Source organism: Falco peregrinus, chromosome 1, assembly GCF_023634155.1.
Source record: "Falco peregrinus isolate bFalPer1 chromosome 1, bFalPer1.pri, whole genome shotgun sequence".
NCBI classification, from domain to species: Eukaryota; Metazoa; Chordata; class Aves; order Falconiformes; family Falconidae; genus Falco; species Falco peregrinus.
Window position 1 is genome coordinate 76643121 of NC_073721.1, and position 20167 is coordinate 76663287.

The window sequence follows — 20167 nt, forward strand, 5'->3', positions numbered from 1 at the left end:
GACAGGCCACGAGATGCTCAACTCTGCCAAACTGGCAACCAGTATGAACACTCAGCAGCAAAGTGTTAGGTATCTACGTATTTCTCCCATCAAAAGTTTATATGCCCTTAGCTCTTCAGATTCCTAATGAGAGGAATATTTTAAGTAAAGATCTGGAAAAGTGACATCCCAACTTCCTAAGTACTTTTTCATACTGGCCTGCACTGTGCAGCATAACTAAAAAATATGCTGTGTAATTAGACTATTTAGATCAATGAGACAAAACTTTCAAAGCATTTCTGAAACCTACTTTGTTTGACTCTGTAAACAGGATTACAGTGTTTCTGAAAAGAAAATTATTGCATTCATGCTAGAAATACTGCTGTTGTCACCTCAGGAATCTGTTTTGTAGGAGCCAAAAATCCATCAGAAATACTTCTAGTTTTCAACTAAGCTTTGTTGTAAAACTCTGATTATTGGATTTATCACAGTATGCCATCAGTTTGTGTTAATATATTAATTGCAATATCCATCTTATCTATAGATTTAATAGAATTTGTATATTCTTAGGAATCATACCAAAAATAACTTTTTTCTTTAGTATTACTGTCTTTTAAGGTGAACATGCATAAATTATTATATAGCTTAAACTGAAATATGAGAGTCAACACTAAAATATTACAAGTATTTATTATAAAAGTCACATTGTGCTATGACATTTAAGATGTTTTTTGGCTTAGAAGTCCCATGTGGCTGTCAAATAGTTTGATGTAATTTACAAGAATATCAGCACCCTGTCATTTGCTATGTGCTTTACATCCTTCACTTTTAGAGATGCTGTTTGATTACACATCCATCCTGGCCTAACAAGTTAAAGTGTCTCAAGAAAAGATTAAACCTCCACTACACAGTTTGTACATGCAGACACACATGTATAAGAGAGACTCACAGCCAAAAAATGCCTATGTTTACATTTATTGCAGACTACGTTACACAAACACCAACCCTGAGATGGAAAGATGCACTTGTATGCTACTTATCAAAAGATCAAGACATTAATACTCACCCACAAAGTACAAACTACACCTGCATACATGTTGCAGAAGGTTTCCTCCACCACTGTCCTGTTGTTTTTCTTCTCTCATTTTGAATGGGACATCTTAGGGCAAAGAAGAAACATAGCCTTCCCCTACAACACTTGCGGAGAAAAAGAGGCTTTTTCCTGACTATTTCTCTTTAGTACACAGATTGCAAGCAGGCCAACAAAACCAAGGCTTCTTTCCTACAGAGATTAAAGAACAGTGCTAACTAGCAGCAAGGAATGAGGAACTCCTAAGTTTGCCAGTTGAGATGTGTAACAAGTAAACACCTTCTCCTTGCCTCAGAAGGACATGCAAACTTCAGTGATAAAAATCTTACGCTGTGGACACCTGTACTAACCAGAGAAATTGTTCATTATTATTTTAATACCAGTGCAGCTAGAAGCCATAGTCATTGCATTGCACTGTGATGCTAGATGTACAGACACAGGAAGAGAAAGGAGAAAAAATCCCAAACAAACCTGTAAGTATATTCATACAAAAGCTACGTATACACAGATAGTCAAGTACTAGGAAAACACTGAAACGCCACTGAATATGCTTGACCGTCTTAAACAGAAATACAGTCCTCATCAATTCACTGAAAAGTATTTTGAAAAGACTTTAGGCATGAGGGAAGTGGAGCAATATGCAATTGCTTAAAAATATAACAACTGAGTGATGAAGAGCACTGTACTGCTTTGAAGCCATGTATTTATCTCAACCATGAACTGAAAATGACAGTTTGGGAGAAAGGAGAGTTAAGAAGAAATGAAAAAGGGTCTTGCTAGTGGATACACATAACCTCATTTAGACATAATTGTGGGAGAGGTTGGGGGCAGATAAATGGATGGCACAGTAAAAACAGTAATATGCAAATACAAGAACACCGTTATGTCATATTTGCTGAGGTCAGAGAGTGTGACAAAAGGATATACTGAAGGAATAATATAAAAGCATAGAAGCAAATCGGTTTTCATGAACTCTCTCATTGTCTAAGACAAAACAGATTTCTACTAAGAATCTGATGGTGTTGAATACCATTTATAAAAGACAATTAAGAAAGTAGTGCTGTTACAGTTAAATTTAAATCATGTTAGACAAAATGGAAGATCAAACAATCACTATAAATAGCAGTACATAAATTTAGAGATAGTGGGTAGTCAAAGATGGTTTGTTATTTCAAGATGGCAAACATCATAATATAGAGGAGAAAAAAAAAGGATGGGAAAGCTCAACTCTACAGAGATCATATGCAAGATATGGGGCAACAGAAGAGGAACAAATATAGAGGTTGAGGGGGGAAGAAAAAAAGGCTTCCTTTGTTCAAAATTAGCTGAGAGAAGTACAAGAAGGGAAATGCTTCTCAGTTTTCTTCTACATATTCTGGGGCAAGTAGATTGACAGTCATCATCTTAACTGGAAACTCTCTACATTTTCAGAGGAGGATCAGTACATTGAATGGACAGAGAATTTGATCATTCTTATCTAGAAACCCAGGATGTTTTAAAGAGGTCTCATTTCAGGTATCAAATTCCAGCAATGATTTCTTATACAGAGTATCAATGCATAAGTAATACTTACGATGCAAGTTGGCAATATTACTTACCATCATATGGATGTAGTTCAATTTAACAGGCTCCAGCATGTATATAAATATTATTTTAATAATTTCCCATATAAACTAGAAGCATCATTAAGATTGTAACCGATGAATAAAACTTTAACATTCATTTAAAAATTATTGGATTCTATTAAGTCTTAATGCAATATATAGTTTTCAAATTATTTATCATAAATACTTTCAGAAGCTGCTTCATTCTTGTTCACAGTACTGTGAAAAACAATCAGATAGGAAATTTATTTTAATCGTAAGTGAAATATTTGAATTTTAAGCAATCTGCTATTAATCTTATTGCTCTTTTCATGCATGTAGTAGCTGTTAAATTAAGAAAATAAGGTGTTCACACTAACATTCTCTCCCAGATGGAAATGCTACCACATTTTATTCTGAAACAACTTTGGATAATCACATAATGAGAATGAATTCCTGTAAAACTTGAAGATCTGTATGAAGCTTGTGAAAAACTTGGCAAGTGACTTTAGAACCTGGTAGATAATTTCTGAAGGAATAACGTAGAAATTGGTACATCTCAGCCTTCCTTTGGTGAGTTGTCCTTTTCCCCTTTATTTGGTGCAATGAAATATGTTATGAAAATGTTTTATTAAACAAGTTCTGCTTGTATGGACAAACGTATGCTTATTCAGAAATGAGCCACCACATGATATTATGTGAATTCAAATAAAGTTGTTTGCTATTTGTATGTTGCGGCACAGCATCCCAGAAGAACCTAGAGGACTACCAATGCACAACGTGGTCAAAAAATACAGCTATATTCCTGTGTTCAAAAGTATTAGCAATTAATTTCTGCAGACACTGTGACTGAAAACTATATTATAGGATTGTCTAGCTGACAAATTACTCCCCAAATACATGGTAGGACTTCACCTTGCGCTCTTCTTCCCTTTAAAGGGGAAGATAGGAATTATGGTAGAAGTCAGAAACAAATTATTCTCCTTTTCTCAAAGATGCCTAATACAGAGTCAGGATCAGGTGCACTGAATTCAATCAGTTTCAGGGAAAACGCTGGAATAAAATCATGTACAACAGCAAACCCGCTCATCATCTTGATGCAAGTAAATGATGAAAAGGTTTGTGAGAATTTCTCCAGCACTAAACATTAATTAATTTTATCCTAAGGTTTCCTTCCCCACAGATCAATAAGATAAGAATCATGCCTTTCAGAGTAAGCTCCTGCAGGTGATCAAGGCTCTTGACACCATCAATATATTTACTAATTTTTTTCCTGCATCATCCACACCAATTGTTCACCTTCCTGCAAAGTTCAGCTATTCAGGTAACAGAATATGTTTATTTTCATATTATCAGATATATTAAAAAAAAGACCTCAATAACTGACAATCACATACTGTATTTGGCCACTAGATTGCATAAATTTATGAAAAAATAATTTCCAGAGATGCATGGACATCTGATGATAAATTTAAATTTAAGACTAGGCAAACCAGATTTAGCTTGTGTATTAAAATTACTTACCACAAATAAGCAGACTAATTTTTTTAAAGTAGGTATCAGTATCTCAGTCATGCTAAGAGGTAACAGTGTTTATACATATGTGTGTATATACATACAACTACATGCATATATATTTAATATGCATTTGAAATATTTTTAAATTTATATATTTAACCAAAACCACAAAACAGGCATCTGTGGCTAGATTTTGGCAGGGAAGAATCAGCTTCCACTTGAAGACATTTGAAATAAAACACATATATTAGCCAACAAAGGTGAAACTATCTTACTGAAAAGCTCGCTTGGATGGGTATCTAAACCTACTGTGTGCCATGAAGAAATTCAACACATCATCAAACACGCTACTGGATTATCACAAATGGCCAACTACTAGAAGCCACAATTGAAAAATAACTACCTTTATTATTCTTTCTATATAAAATTCTTTTCTTTAATGCTCAGCAACAGGCATTTGGCAGCTGAACATTTTTTTTTGAAGCAGCAGTTAACAATGCAATTCACAAAACAAAGATAAGCTCAATGGTTTCCAGGAAACTGAAAGATGAAAGAATGTGGAGAGAGTCAGCCATGGTTTCAAATGAAGAAGTAGTGAACTAAGGTCAAACTAAAACCTAAAAGAAATTCAGCAAGGGCCCAGAAACCACGGTACAGATACATTTGAGTTGGATTGAAATTTCAATGCATACAATACATTCTTTGGTATATTAATTCACTGGGGACAGGTTTTTTCAAAATAAAGGAGGAACTCAGAGTCCAAAGCCCTTAGTCTCATTACTTCAAGCATAATACTTAGCAGACTTTCTGTGTTTTTATATCAATTGTAAAGTATGTTAAGGTCTTATCTTCCAGCTTTGTTTTGTGTGCTCAGTCCCAGACTTCCCTGAAACAATGAAGTCCCACAGCATACATGAGGTAAAGTGTAATGGAGGAATTCATAAATGTTGTAATTTCAGATGCCAGCACCTACTAAAAAGACTGCTCAAGAAATATGATGAATGTGTTCCCCTTGAAGGGGTCAGATTAAAGCTACCATTATACAAATACATTTGAATAATTAATTTTGCAGTAGTGGAGGAAATACAGCATTCTACCATACACAAAAAAATATATTAATAAAGTTATCTTTATATCTACTGTAACTTACTCCCTAACACACAGAGCTAAATTCTGCTCTAGTTAAACTAGCCATAATTTCTACCTAGGAAACAAAAATAAACAAACAAAAGAAACAACAACAAGAAAAGCTTCTATCTGAGGGATTTTTTTTGAAGTACATTTTAAAATAAGTTGTCTCACAAACATTAAAATTGTAAAATACTATATTTTAAAATTATAAAGCCCAGTATAACCACGTATTCAGAAATAACGTTCCTAACTGGTGACAAATCACCTCCTCTACTCAGAGCAGAGAATTTATTTCCAGTTTTACACAGCAAATTACAGTGGTTTAGGAAAGAGTAAAGGAGAAATTGAAATGCAATGTGAATTTTAAATACATTAATTTTAAATAGACAATTGAATTGTTTAATTAGCTAAGCTAGAAAAATAGCAATGTTAAAAGCTGCATACCTGGAGTCTGGTCAAAAGTGAGAGGCAATCTCTCACAACCTGTATTTCATACCACAGAAATTGCAATGTTTTCACCAGTAATAATATCTCCTAGAACCATGCCCAGGCATTCTTCCTCTGACCTACAGCAAAGAGTGCCACCTATTGAATAACAAACAGTATTTCCAGATATCATTAAATTATTCTGGAAACATGCCACCTACATATTCCCACACACACACGTCCTTAACCCAAGCATTCTATTTAGCCTTTCATCCTGCAGTTTCCTGGCAGAGAGCAGTTTTGCTGCTAACATTGTTACAGAATTGATGGCCAAAATACTACTTTAGTATAGAAACAAGGTGCCCAATCCACACTGCATAAGTCACCTGATTTTTAGACGTTCCCACACCAAATAACAAAAACATTATTCAATTATGTATGTTGCAACAGAAGGAGATACCTTCTACTCTTATTTCTGGAAAATACAGTTATTTCTAAAGAAGACTGGACAAAACAGCATGGTATCAAGGACACGAAACTAAAAAAAACCAACAGTATTTTCTGGTGGCTCTTTGTTGTTCACACAAAAAAAAGTGTACATTTTCTATATGTTTTACTTTGCTGTTAGCAGGAAAAACCTACCTACATTTAGAGTTGAATACTTCTTAATTTAAACTGGCAATCAAAGTATCTCACGGAGGACCTAATACAACATATGAATATGAAATATTTGTGTGATCTTAGAGTCATGCTACAGAGCAGCAGCTGATTAAGATGACACAGTATGTCCCCCTGAAGAAGCCTTACCCGATGCTGCATAGCACACAGCAACGCTAGTCTGGCCATGAGTTACGCTTTGGTACAGACAACATACCCTATGTTTATAAGCACTGTAAATTAGCATTGCATTCTATCAATTCAGAGTTTTAAATACACACAATCTAGCCAAGGAAAAACGTGTGGTATGTTGCAAGACTCTTTGTGTAATGTGAAACCAAACAATACTGCTATAATCCAACCAAGACTTGGAACTGACCCATTTATATACAAAATATTTGAATGAGTCAGCAGCCCACTGCATTTCCCAGGCCTGCCGTAGACTATCGTACAGTCCCAGACACACTTCCTCAGATTGTGTTTGCCTCATGAACAAGGTCAGCAGTGACAAAAAGTGATATAAAGGTCAATGACTAGGAAAAGATGACAATGAGCCAACTTGATTTACCTCTTTGCCTATTAACATATAAAATATACTGAAGTTACACAGAACTCCTCTATTTATTTGCCCCCTCATCTTTTACCTGTTTAATGTATTAAAGCAGTGTATTAATATGAAGTTTTACTATTATTTTGGAACTGTGAAAAAATCAGAGTTAAAAACGCTCCCTAACTTTAGTGACACACACACCCCCAAGTGAACAGCCTCTAAAGAAATCACTGCCTCCTTGTCATAGAATCAGAGAATCATTCAGGTTGGAAAAAAAACTCTAAGATCATAGAGTCCAACTGTTAACACAGGACTGACAAGTCCATCACTAAACCATGACCCTAAGCACCACATCTATGCATTTTTTAAATACCCCCAGGGATGGTGATTTGGTGATTCCACCACTTCCCTGGGCAGCCTGTTGCAATGCTTAACCACCCTTTCAGTGAAGAAATTTTTCCTAATATCCAGGCTAAACCTCCCTCGGTGCAACTTGAGGCCATTTCCTCTTGTCCTGTTGCTTGTTATCTGGGAGAAGCGACTGACACCCAGCTGCCTGCAACCCCCTTTCAGTTGCTCTCAGGTAGAGAGCAGTAAGGTCTCCCCTGAGCCTGCTCCTCTCCAGGCTGGAATACCCCAGTTCCCTCAGATGCTCCTCATAAGACTTGTGCTCCAGACCCTTCACCAGCTCTGCTGCCCTTCTCTGGACACACTTCAAGAAGGGTGTTGAGGTGCTGAAGTGAGGGGCCCAAAACCGAACACAGTATTCAAGCTGCAGCCTCATCAGTGCCAAGTATAGGGGGACAATCACTGCCCTTGTCCTGCAGGACGTGCTATTTTGGATACAAGCCAGGATGCCAGTAGCCTTCTTGGCCACCTGGGCACGCTGCTGGCCCACGTTCAGCCGGCCGTCAGCCAGCACCCCCAGGCCCTTTTCCCCCAGGCACTTTCCAGCCGCTCTGCCCCCAGCCCATAGCGCTGTGTGGGGCTGCTGTGACCCACGTGCAGGACCCAGCACTGAGCCTTGTTGAACCTGGTACAACTGGCCTTGGCCCATGGGTCCAGCCTGCCCGGATCCCCCTGCAGAGCCTGCCTGCCCTCCAGCAGGTCAACACTCCCCCACAACTTGGTGTCATCTGCAAACTGGCTGAGGGTGCACTCGATCCCCTTATGCAGATTGTCAGTAAAGATACTAAGCAGAGCTGGCCCCAGCACTGAGCCCTGGGGAACACCACTTGTGACCGGGCACCAGCTGGGTGTAACTCCATCCACCACCACTCCTTGGGCCCGGCCGTCCAGCAGCTTTTTACACAGCGCAGAGTGCACCCGTCCAAGCCGTGAGCAGCCAGTTTCCCCAGAGAATGCTGTGGGAGACTGTCAAAGGCTTTAATAAAGTCCAGGTAAACAACATGCACAGCCTTTCCTTCATCCACTAGGCAGGTCATCTTGTAGAAGGAGATCAGGTTCATCAAGCAGGACCTGCCCCTCATAAACCCACACATGCTGGGCCCAGTCCCTCTGTTCTCCTGCACATGCCGTGTGATGGCGCTCAGGCTGATCTGCTCCATAACTTTCCCCGGCACTGAGGTCAGGCTGACAGGCCTGTAGTTCCCCAGATCCTCCTTCCTGCCCTTCTTGTAGATGGGTGTCACGCTGGCTGACCTCCAGGCTGCTGGGACCTGCCCACTTAGCCAGGACTGCTGATAAATGATGGAGAGTGGCCTGGTGAGCTCCTCTGCCAGCTCCCTCAGTACCTCCAGGTGGATCCCAACTGGCCTCATAGACTTCTGTGTGTCTAAGCGGAGCAGCAGGTCCCCAGCTGTTTCCTCCTGGGCTGTGGAGACTTCATTCTGCTCCTCGTCCCTGGCTTCCAGCTCAGGGGGCCGAGTACCCAGAGGGAAGCTGGGCTTGCTGTTAAAGACTGAGGCAAAGAAAGCATTAAGTACGTCAGGTTTTTCCTCATGCTTTGTGGCAATGTTCCCCCACACATTCAATAAAGGATGCAAATTCTCCTTGGCCCTCCTTTTGTTTCTAATGGATTTGTAAAAGCATTTTTTTTATCTTTTAGAGCAGTGGGCAGCCTGAGTTCTAGCTGGGCTTTTGTCTTTCAAATCTTCCCCCTGCATAACCTCGTGACATCCTTACAGTCCTCCAGAGTTGCCTGCCCCTTCCCCAGAGGTGGTAAACTCTCCTTTTTTCCCCGAGTTCCGGCCAAAGCTCTCTGTTCAGCCAGGCTGGTCTTCCCCACTAGCTCATCATTTGGCACATGGGGACAGCCCCGTCCTGCACCTTTAAAATAACCTTCTTGAAGAACGTCCAGCCAACCTGGACCCTGTGGCCTTTCAGGACTGCCTGCCAAGGGACTCTGTCGACGAGGCTCCTAAATAGGAAAAAGTTTGCCCTCTGGAAGTCCAAGGTAGCAGTTCTGCTGACCCCTCTTCTTACTTCTCCAAAAATCAAAAACTATCATCTCGTGATCACTAAGACCAAGACATCTGAAGTCTGTTCCTATACTCCATAAGTACTCCATATTGGCTGTGCAGTTCAAGCACTGCCAGCATAAACCCTGCATATGTAGATAGTGGCTGAAGTTTTTGCAGCTGTAGCAACAGTTGTATGAGGAATTCAGATTATACCACTGTGGTTATGGCACTGTCTGAATTACAAAGCTTCTGATCTGCACTGGAGATCACTTTGAGAGCAATAAAAGACAACTAGAACAGTATTTGTCCTAACTCTGATTACTGCAGAAGGTAGCCCTACTGCTGAATAAAGACCTCCACAAGCCAAGGGTAGCCTACACAGATTTTTTTGGTCTGACGCAACAAACGTAGTCATAAAACCATAAATACACAAGAAAAACACTAAACATCAGTTACACACAAAAAACACATTCCTAAAATGCACAGTCTTACTATTTTTCCTTCAGTGTAGTTATACTAAAGAAAGATAACCACCTGAGAAATGCATAAAATATCTTGATCTTTTTCCTTGTAGAATAAAAAAAATCATCAGACTGGGAAGGGTGAGTATCAAGAGGTCTCTAGTCCTACCTCTTGCTCAAAGCAGGGTCAGCTATGAGATCAGATCAAATACCTTATGGCTTTGACCAGCCAGGTCCGCAAAATTTTAAGGACGGATATTTCACAGTCTCTCCATGCAACCTGCTTCCCATTCTCAGTTACCCTCAGAGGTATTTTCTTGTTCTTTAAATTCAGTTGGAACTTCCCCATTTCAATTTATTAATATTGCCTCTTGTTCTCCCACCATGTAACTCAGTAAAGATACTGCTGCTCTGTCTTCTCTGTAACACCCTCTTTATTAATAGGAAGCTACTGTTACGTCTGCCTGAGCCATCTCTTCTCCAGGTTTAGCAAACCAAGTCTCCTTAGCCTCACAGGTGAAGTGCTTTAGCCCCAGATCATCTCAGTGGCCCTCTGCTGAACTTGCTAAGGTAAGTCAACACCTTTCTTTACTGGGGAGCCCAAAACTGGATGCAATACTCTAGACCAGTCTAATGAGTACCCGGCAAAGGGGAGTAATTAATTCCTTTCATCTGTTGGCTAAGTTCATGTAGGTACGTACAGCCAAGTCCACTGTTAATCTTAACTGTTAAGCCACTGCTGGTGGCTCATGTGTAGTCCGCTGCCCACAACAATGCCAGGTCCTTTTCAGCAGGGCTGCTCCCCGGCCAGGCAGGCTCCACCTTGCACTGTCAGAGGGAGTTATTTCACTCTAATGCAAAACTCCGCATTTGTCCTTGAATTTCACACTGTTCCTGTCAGCTCCCTCCTCCAGCCTAACTCCCAGTGAGTGGCAGCCCTGCCCTCCAGCTTACAGAGCAGATCTAGTCATTTTATCAAAGACAGCAATCAGGCTGGTCAAGCATGACTTACTCTCGGTAAATCCATGCTCATTATTTCCAGTCACCACCACCTCCATTTGCACACCTCTTTTATGTCAATTACCTATACTGATGCCTCTTGCTAATGTACCAAAATTCTTGGGGTTTCCTAGTAAAAATGCAGCTTCATCAGGTCACCCATACCAGCTGTCATCTCACCTGCCTCTTGTACACAACTATACTAGTTTGTCTTCCCCACATAGCACATTCCATAGAGAAACAAAAGCTTTCTCATCCCAAAGCAGAAAAATAACACTAAACAAAGACGTTAAAATCTTAAAAATACATATATATATCCAGGTTTTAATGACTACTGCCAAGCTACACTAATGCAGTGATGTTCTTTTAAGTATTCAGCAGTTTCGTTCCTGACTTCACCTAAGCAAGGGAAACCTTCAAAGATTTATTAAAAAAAAGCAAAAAAAAATTAAAAATTGAAAGAGATTTTCTTCCTGTGCTCTTAAGATCTATGTGAGATCCAACATAAAAAAACAAATACCAGCATTGCCTTTCATGCCAAACAAAGGACAACTCTATCATCTTAGGACTCTCCTTTTGAATTCATCTGTTTTTAATGTATACATTTTCTCCCTAATTCTCTTCTGTACGGGTTGCTTTGTAGCTCTTTCAGCGCAGATCAAACAGCATGTTTACAATGTATATTTAAAAATTAATAAAAAGATTCCTGAAGGCCTTCAGGTTCCCCAGCGCTACTTTTTAGTTAGATTTTGTTATTGTAACTTGAGAGTAATTTAATAAATTATACTCGCTGAAAGAGAAAAGAATAGTAGTATATTACCTGAGAAAGGCCCATAAGTTTTGGTTTGTGAGTCCTGGCTCTATGACTTAGAAATAACTTAGGAGGCAAAAATTATGTTTAACGATCCTCTTAGATTTTAAATTGCCTTTCCTTACCTGCTCTTACTCAAAGTAGTAAGAAGAATGAGATGCGATGTACTTATTCTAAAACAGTAATGATTTTTTACTACCATTTTACTTACGTGATCCTATTTATAGGCCCTTGCACCTATGAAATCCAGGTATTAAATGAAAATTAAGTTACAAAAATACACTAAATGAATTCAGCAAAGCTAAATCACCCAATAACTTAGTGTATACAACATTCCCACCAGACCTGGTTCTTCAAAGAACACAATTATATGAGCCATAAAAAAAAAAAAAAATCCTTTTAGGATGTATTTATATATGATTGTTTATGCTATCTCCCTCTGGGGAGGAAGAGAGGAAAATAACTTCTTTCACTCTGAAAAACACTAAAACACTATGTTCATGGGAAACAGGCATTACAACTGAAAAAATTTTTCTTAGTCCGGGAAACATATATTTGAGACTTTTGCTTGTATATTTCTTTGGGTATTCCTTCAGGAATTTACACAAGGTTGCAGAATTAGATTTTATTTTAAGACACATGGAATGGTAAACTCCAAAGTTCTCAAACCAAGAGGAGAAAAATATGACAAAAATAGGAGACTTACAAGATTTCTCTCTAGGGATTTCAGCTGATGATCTATTTCTTTCAGACGATTTTGTTGATCCCGTTGTTCCTTATTGTCTCGCAGAACCTTTTCACCTGGAACTGCTTCTAAGCTTCTGTTTGCATAAACCAGAGGCTCCTAACAAAAGGAAGACCAGGCAGAAGTTAAACATATGACTTTATACTGCTTCAAAACCAGACAAATGTTCTTTTTATTTCTATTAGGAAAAAATTTAAATGTTTAGAATAATGTGTCAATTTCAAATTTCACAGATGTTAAATTTTCATTATGCACATTTTCAAATACAATAACTAAACACCACGCTGGACTTATTTCAATAAAAAACTTCTTTCTCTTCGCATTTTAAGAGGAATTTCTTAGTCTCCAGAGCTAAGATTTTTACGCTTAAATTTTACTACAATAAAAACATGAGGAGACTGAATGAGGGGTTCAAAGCCTTCTCCTATTAACCACACTGGGATCACAATTAGGCCAGAAGGGAAAGGAAGAACTGAACTGAAATGACTCTGTGTTTTGGTTACTAGAGACCATGGTAAATGAGAAATAACCCTCTCTAAGTTGGAGCTGGATGCACAACTGTTAGTAAAGATTTGGGTTACATATTCTTACATCCTTCAGTAGCTTTGGATCAGATCCTGAAGTTTGTATCAGTCCTGAATCACAGAATGGTTTGAGTTGGAAGGGACCTTAAAGATTATCTAGTTCCAACTCCCCTGCCATGGGCAGGGACACCTTTCACCAGACCAGGTTGCTCAAAGTCCCATGCAGCCTGGCCTTCAACACTGCCAGGGATGGGGCATCCACAGCTTCTCTGGGCAACCTGTTCCAGTGTCTCACCACCTTCACAGTAAAGACTTTCTTCTTAATATTTAGTCTACCCTCTTGCAGTTTAAAACCCTACTAAAAAGTATGTCCCCATCTTTCTTATAAGCCCCTTTTAGGAACTGGAAGCCTGCTATAAGGTGTCCCTAGAGCCTTCTCTCCTCCAGGCTGAATAACCTCAACTCTCAGCCTGTCTTCACAGCAGAGGTGCTCCAGCCCTCTGACCATCTTCATGGCCCTTCTCTGGACTTGTTCCAACAGGTCCATGACCTTTCTATGTTGGGGGCTCCAGCAGTACTGCAAGTGGGGTCTCACAAAAGGGGAGTAGAGGGAAGAATCACCTCCCTCGACCACGCTTCTTTGGATGCAGCCCAGGATATGGTTGGCTTTGTGGGCTGTAAGTGCACACTACTGAGCCACGTTGAGCTTTTTGTGCACCAGCACACCCAAGTCCTTCTCCTCATACAGGGAGGAGAGCCTCCAATACATTCAAGGTTTAATATTACACATATTTAGATCATTAAGAAAACAAGGACTGGCCAAACAGCAAAGTTATGTTCTAATTGGAAAAAAAAACAGGGCTCTCTCTTGCAAACCAAAGATCCTATAAAAGAACCCAAGGAATCCAAATAATGGTAGAGGAGAAAAAACAAAAAATACCCATGCCTTTTAGTCAATTCAACCCAAAGGAACATGAGCAACCATCTAATAATAATATACTCTATTTATTCTTATTTTTAGGAGCAGCTCAAGCAATCCTAATAAAAACACACAGGAAAAGATTTTTATATAGTGTGTCTAACTGGAAAGAAAAACAACCTTTGCAATTTAACATTGAACAGAAATTCCCAACTACAATATAGAAAAAAACTGTCAGCATCTGTAAACAATTTTTTCTAAACATCAAACAAATCTATGAGTTCTGATATTTAAACATATTAGTTGCCTGAAAATAAACTTACTTTTAACACAGTACAAATCTTTGAATATATATTTACAATCAGCAATAGCTGGCAGTACCACAGTGTCAGTAAATTTTCCTATGAAAGACAGATATCAACAGCACCACCTATTAATGACTAGAATCTCTCCAAACTGGATTGACATTTAATGTGGGCCACCTAAGGCCAAATTCTTAATATTGAATATCTAAAGATAGGCTTCTAAATACACAGTTTTTTACATTAAATATGATGCCCAATGGCAAGAAATCTGCATGACTGACATCTATACAGAACATAAAAACCCAAAGGATTTATTTAAACTTGTGTTTACTAATACATGAAACAAGGATATGACCTTTATATCTGCAATATAAATATAGAGTTCGCAAAAAAGCTCAAAATATAGCAACTGAAGGACCCGCTAATGAGAATTGCTTTTACATGGCATTGTTCTTCCAGTAATTTTACATCTTTAATTGTTTAACTGTTCATGGAAGGGCAAGGAGGAAGATGATGGCCTATTTCTTTTTCTTTAAAAACAGTTATCACTGTTTCTGCAATGATATCTCTAAATCCAATCTTTTGATCATCTGGGCATATATAGACACATTACCATGTGAGCAGTTAGTGCTCTGCATGGACTAGAACTGCAGTTATGATTTGTTTTAAAGAGTAATGTTATGAATACACCTATAAGAATATGCAACTAGTGGTACTGAGAAGTCACTATATACTATATTACACTTCTCAGTGTTTATTTTGGGATTTGTATGCATGGACTACTGTTTGATATTTTTATATGAACTCAGCCTTCAATGAAGAACAGAGCTCAAACTGCACACAGCATCTCTGAAAAATATTATGCTGCAGTACCAGCTAGATTAAAAAAAGGTGATAGTGAGAGGAGTCACAAAATCAAAAAAGTTATTAACTTCAAATTTTTTACTTTCTTTCCCACACATTTCTGAAGCAAAGCTTTATGCAAATCTCTGTCCTAGTCTTTCAAATAGTTTCAGGCATACATGTTTCATTTTACAGACAGCTCAGCCGCTGCAAGCACTTATGAGTAACCTCTTCAAACTTTAGGAAAACTAGGTATCACCGGTTATTTTACCTTTTATCACACTCAGTATGATTTTAAGCCGGTTGCTTCTCTAGCAAGACAATATAAAACTAAATTCTTAAATGGGATTAAACATGACAACTTTATTCTCCATAAACTTTTCTTGAATATTGAGCTCTGCCATGATACCTAACCAATTCTTATCAGAGAGTGCTGGCTAGAACTTGAATGACGAACATTTACCAGAAACAGAAGTACTTGGTTCAACGTTTCTCCAACATCAACATCCACTACTGATACAATTTATTTAGATGAGATGGTAAAAAAAATAAATCTTACTATTTACTCTCTATCAGCATGGTTTTGCACACTTGAGTCACATTCTTTCTTACTCATTTTTTCCAAACTCTCCATAATCACTCATTGCATAGGAGCCATTATACACATCTGAGCATTCTGGTAATCAGTCTTCCATTTTTTCTGTATTGGTTATGACATCTGGGGATCACAACTGGACAATAGTCAAGCTATATGGTATACTACAGATGTGTAGGAAAGCACAGTGATACTTTCTGATTCATTTTGTATTCCCTTTCATAATTGTTCCTAATAATCTATTTGATATCTGACCAGTATGGAGCATTGAGCTGTTGCTTTAATGGAAGACTACTACTTCTCTCATTCCTGAATAGTAACTGACCAGAACCACATAAGCAGAGTTAAGACTTTTTCCCAGTTAAATAATTTTTTAAATATTTTTCTTAAGATAGCATTACATAAACGTAGTTAGTATTGTATAATGGAGAACATTTTATTGTCAATGTTTCAAATACTGCAAACATTTAATTTTCCATTATATAGCATGTGTACATAGTAGGAGTCCATCTGAGATTAAAGATCTAAAAATCTTAAAGATAAAGTAGAAAATAAAGATGTGAACTTCAATATGTTACACAAGCAAAGATATAAGCAACAGCGAAAGCCATAACAATCATAATGCAAAACAGAAATATCCAGTATGTGAAATGGCTGAAGTTATTTGTTGCACTCCCTTTTCTCCAAAATTCCATAAATAAAAACAAAATCCCACCTAATCAAAGATATTAGTGTCATTACAATCTTTTTGAGCCACAAAACTGGCTGATCAGCTTATTAATCTGCTTCTAACCATGTCCTGAAATAGACGTAATCATTAAAATCATCTGTTTTGGTGAAGTGCAGGCAGAAGAGTACACACTATCAGAGAGCTTGTTAACTGAAATGTTAGTGTATCTTCAGAATTTTTTATCATTTGAGTATTTATTTAGTCTTAAACTGTTAACTACAGTCTATTGCTATAACTGAAAAATGGAGTATTTTTCTGATAAACGAAACCCAGTTAGTTATGAAAGAAATCATCAAGGTAATACACAACATTAAAGTAATTACCTTTATAAGACAATCAAGCAGAGAGATATTAATGTTTCTTTAAATACCATCTCCGTTTTCTTTTATTTTCAGGTAGTTTCCCTGTTTTTCAAGCTGGTAACTGTACTCCACACACAGTCTTACACTTCATATTCTTCATCCTACCATTTTCATGTCTCTTTCAGGATTACATTCAACTCAATTTGTTCTTCCCCAGAAATATTAAATAAGACAGAAGCATTTTTAAATATTTAATTAAGTTGGCATCAGAACAAAGAAATGTTTCAGAGAGAAATACAGTTCTGATGAGAAACATTTCCATGTAAAAGAGAACATTAGTCATGGAAAAGCATTCTGAATCCAGCTGGACTCATTGCACAAAAAGATGAATCTGTAACAGCTCAGTTATGGTACTGTAGGATAATTAAAGTCAGTTGTTAAAGATTTCGAAGTCAGAGCATAGTTCCTATACCCTGCCAAAGCATCTATCTGTGGCAGAAGGCAGCTCTCCCATTGAGCCAGTGGTGATCAAGTATTCGCATTTTGAAAGTTATACCTAATGCAATTCTTAGAGGAAAAGAGTGCATAGCTTTATGATACACAACACTAAGCTAATTTTAATTACTTCTAAATTATAAAGGAAAATACAAGCAGATGATTTACACACTAACAATTTTTCCCAATGCTCACCATCACTAATGCATTATATCCTTCACCACCACAACAGACGAAATCCATATCTGGATTCAGGGAAATCAGAATGAATTTCAGCACAAATTTTTAAAAGAAAGATTAATGTCACTTACATCAGCCTCATCTCCAAAGGAAAGGACATCCATGTTCCAAATCAGACTTGTGTCCCATAACAACTAGACTCATTCAAAATAAATTCTGTGCATTCAGGATTTTTTTCAGCCCTCTCCTGGCACCTTAATTTAAAAAGCCAAACTTTAAAAAAAACAAATTCCTAAGAAACCAGTATTGCAGTGCATTCAAATTTGCACCCCAATTGCATCTGTGCAAACATCTTTATCTAGCAATTAGGTTCATGGAATTTACCTCAGTTAGAGGAAAAGCAGTGATACAATCTAAGCTGAAACTCTGAATAAAAGAAATCAATAGAAATTTATCTTAGACTTCAACAATACTAGACTAGCACTATCAGTTTTGAATACTACAAATTCCCAGTCTCACCAACAAATATTTTGTCTTTCACAGTGTTCACAGAATATGTGTGAGGGTGAATAACTAAGGATAATTGCCACTTATTTAATTCATTCTATTAGTAAGTTAAATGTGTCCCACTTCTAACTGCTTTTACAGAGTGTAACAGCCTTCTAGTGCTGACAGCTCATTTACTTCCTCCTTTAGTTGCTGTGGTCAATTGAAGAAAATTGAAAGTCTTGCCATTAAACGCTGGAAATTAAACCCAACAAAGTGCAGACGACCAGAACTCTTAGTGCCTTTGTCTTGCATGAGGCATTCATGCTAACATATCACAATACAATACCTTCTTTTAGCAAAAGCCATCATTCAATTTATTTCCTCAGACCCTTTCTGGTAGGGTATCAGTTGCCTTTGTTCAGGTAACTCAAAAGACATTGATTACAAAGAATTCTAGTATCTTTTTGTGACCTACCTATTTTCTGATACCAGAACTGATGTTTCAAGAACAAGTTTTTTAAAAAGCAAATTAATTAAAACTTCCATTTTATAACAATATTAGGGGATATTGATCATGATAAACAAGCCTGTTTTAAAATAGCCATGAGCTGCAATGAACTTAGAACAATTTCTTGAAAAAAAAAAAAAAAAAGGTCATTTTTCCTGTCTTTTGACAAGCTCTCTAAACTCAAAATAGTCATTAATTTCTCAGCTACCACTGCACATTACTTCCCGTTTTTTTGAAAAAGCAACTGTTAAAGGAATTTGAAAGCAAAAGGTGTTGAGATTTAACTCACATAACCAAATTCAGAACTTGACCTGTTTTTATTGCTATCTATGAAAAGTGATTTTTTTACCTACCAAAACAAAAAAAAACCATAACCTAGAACACAGGACTAAAGGCTAGACCCGGTATGAAGTTTCCACAGTAGGCTGTCAAGATCAGAAGATCAGACAACTATTTAATCCTCCACTTACCACCCAAAAAAAAAAAAAAAATAAAGTTAACAGCTGAAATTCTATGTAAATATGAACAGTGCTAGATACAAGCAGATTGCACCTATCGAATCAGACTTCATGAAGAACTTAACACTGGCTTGCCTAAAATCTGGACCACAATGAAACTAAGACAAGCACTAGACACCCTGTCCTCTGCTGAGAGGAGCAGCTCTGGACAAGCAAAGAAACAGGAATGAAGGCACCTCCGGGATTTTGGAGTCAACTGGGAAGGCACCTGGAACTCAAGACACTTCTGGAATTAGAGAGCTGCAGAGTGGGAGGGTCTGCTTTTATTGTTTATTTTGTCGGGTTTTTTTACATTAGTTTTGCATTTATGCAATTAGTGTCTTTATAAATCCAGTTTTAAACAAGTAAAGCCTCCTACTCAATTCAATTTATATTTCTTCTGCTTAGCTCTTTCTCTAAATTTATAAAACCACCTTTAAATAGTCCTATTCTTTGGCAGCCTTTATTAAAATGACTCACATGCTTAAGCTTATCTGAACAACAACAACAAAAAACTAAAAAATTAAAAAAAAAAAGACAAATGGAATCCTGTGTTTCCTGGAACTACAGTGTCTGAAAACCCTTCACATGCTGCAAAGCAAAAGTTGAAGGGCAACTGCTTTTCACTAATGAAGGGCAAATTACAGAATTAATGATCTCTTTTTGGTTGTTAAGTTTAACACTATTCAAAAAGATAACGCATTACTCTTTAATAAGCATACACATAAATGCCAAGTTTCTATTCAAATACCTCTCAGCTTTTACCCGAAAAGGAAGCAACAACCACCACTTGGACAAATGTGCCCAAAGAGAGCTCATTATCATAGGCAGTCGCATTAACTTCAACCTGATGTCTCACAACCGCGAACACAAATCCAGCAGCAATCATCGGCAAGCTCAGGTCCCTGAACCTGGTTACCGGGTAACTGCACTTCCCTAAGCCATTAACCACTAGAGGGGGTCACGTCTCACACATTAAATATCCCACTTGGTTAGTTATCAACATCAAGATGGGACTCCTCGGGAACTGTCAAGAGCAACAGCAAATACTACTATAAGTAAAACAAAACCTGAAGTTCAGAAAGAAGTCAATACAAAAAAATGACATTAAAGTGTCTTTAGAAAAAGAAAAAAACCGCACAGGTATTTTAGCCATTCAAAGAGATGTTTTTCATACAAAAAAGTGTGTTTCTCATACACCAGCAACTAAAAACACAGTTTTGCCAATGTACACTCTTACACTATGATATACCTGTTTTGGCTATAAACTTTAAATTTTACAGAAGTAAACAAGTCTTTTGCAAATTAGTGCAAAATAAGAATGGTGGTATTTGATCTTTATTTCCCCCATTATAGCAGGGGCAACATTACTGCAGCAGGGGATAAACTGGAGTCATCTATGCACAA

General features: G+C 37.7%; 1 protein-coding gene across 7 annotated transcripts in view; it reads right to left on the reverse strand.

Annotated features, from left to right (window-relative positions):
- The window catches only part of FSIP1 (fibrous sheath interacting protein 1), an 89039-nt gene that overhangs the window by 47352 nt on the left and 21520 nt on the right, over positions 1–20167 (reverse strand). For all 7 annotated transcript variants that reach the window (XM_055817684.1, XM_055817691.1, XM_027777269.2 and 4 more), the window contains one exon: positions 12335–12472. In XM_055817684.1, coding sequence (XP_055673659.1) covers positions 12335–12472 — 138 coding nt within the window. The remainder of the gene's footprint in view (positions 1–12334; positions 12473–20167) is intronic.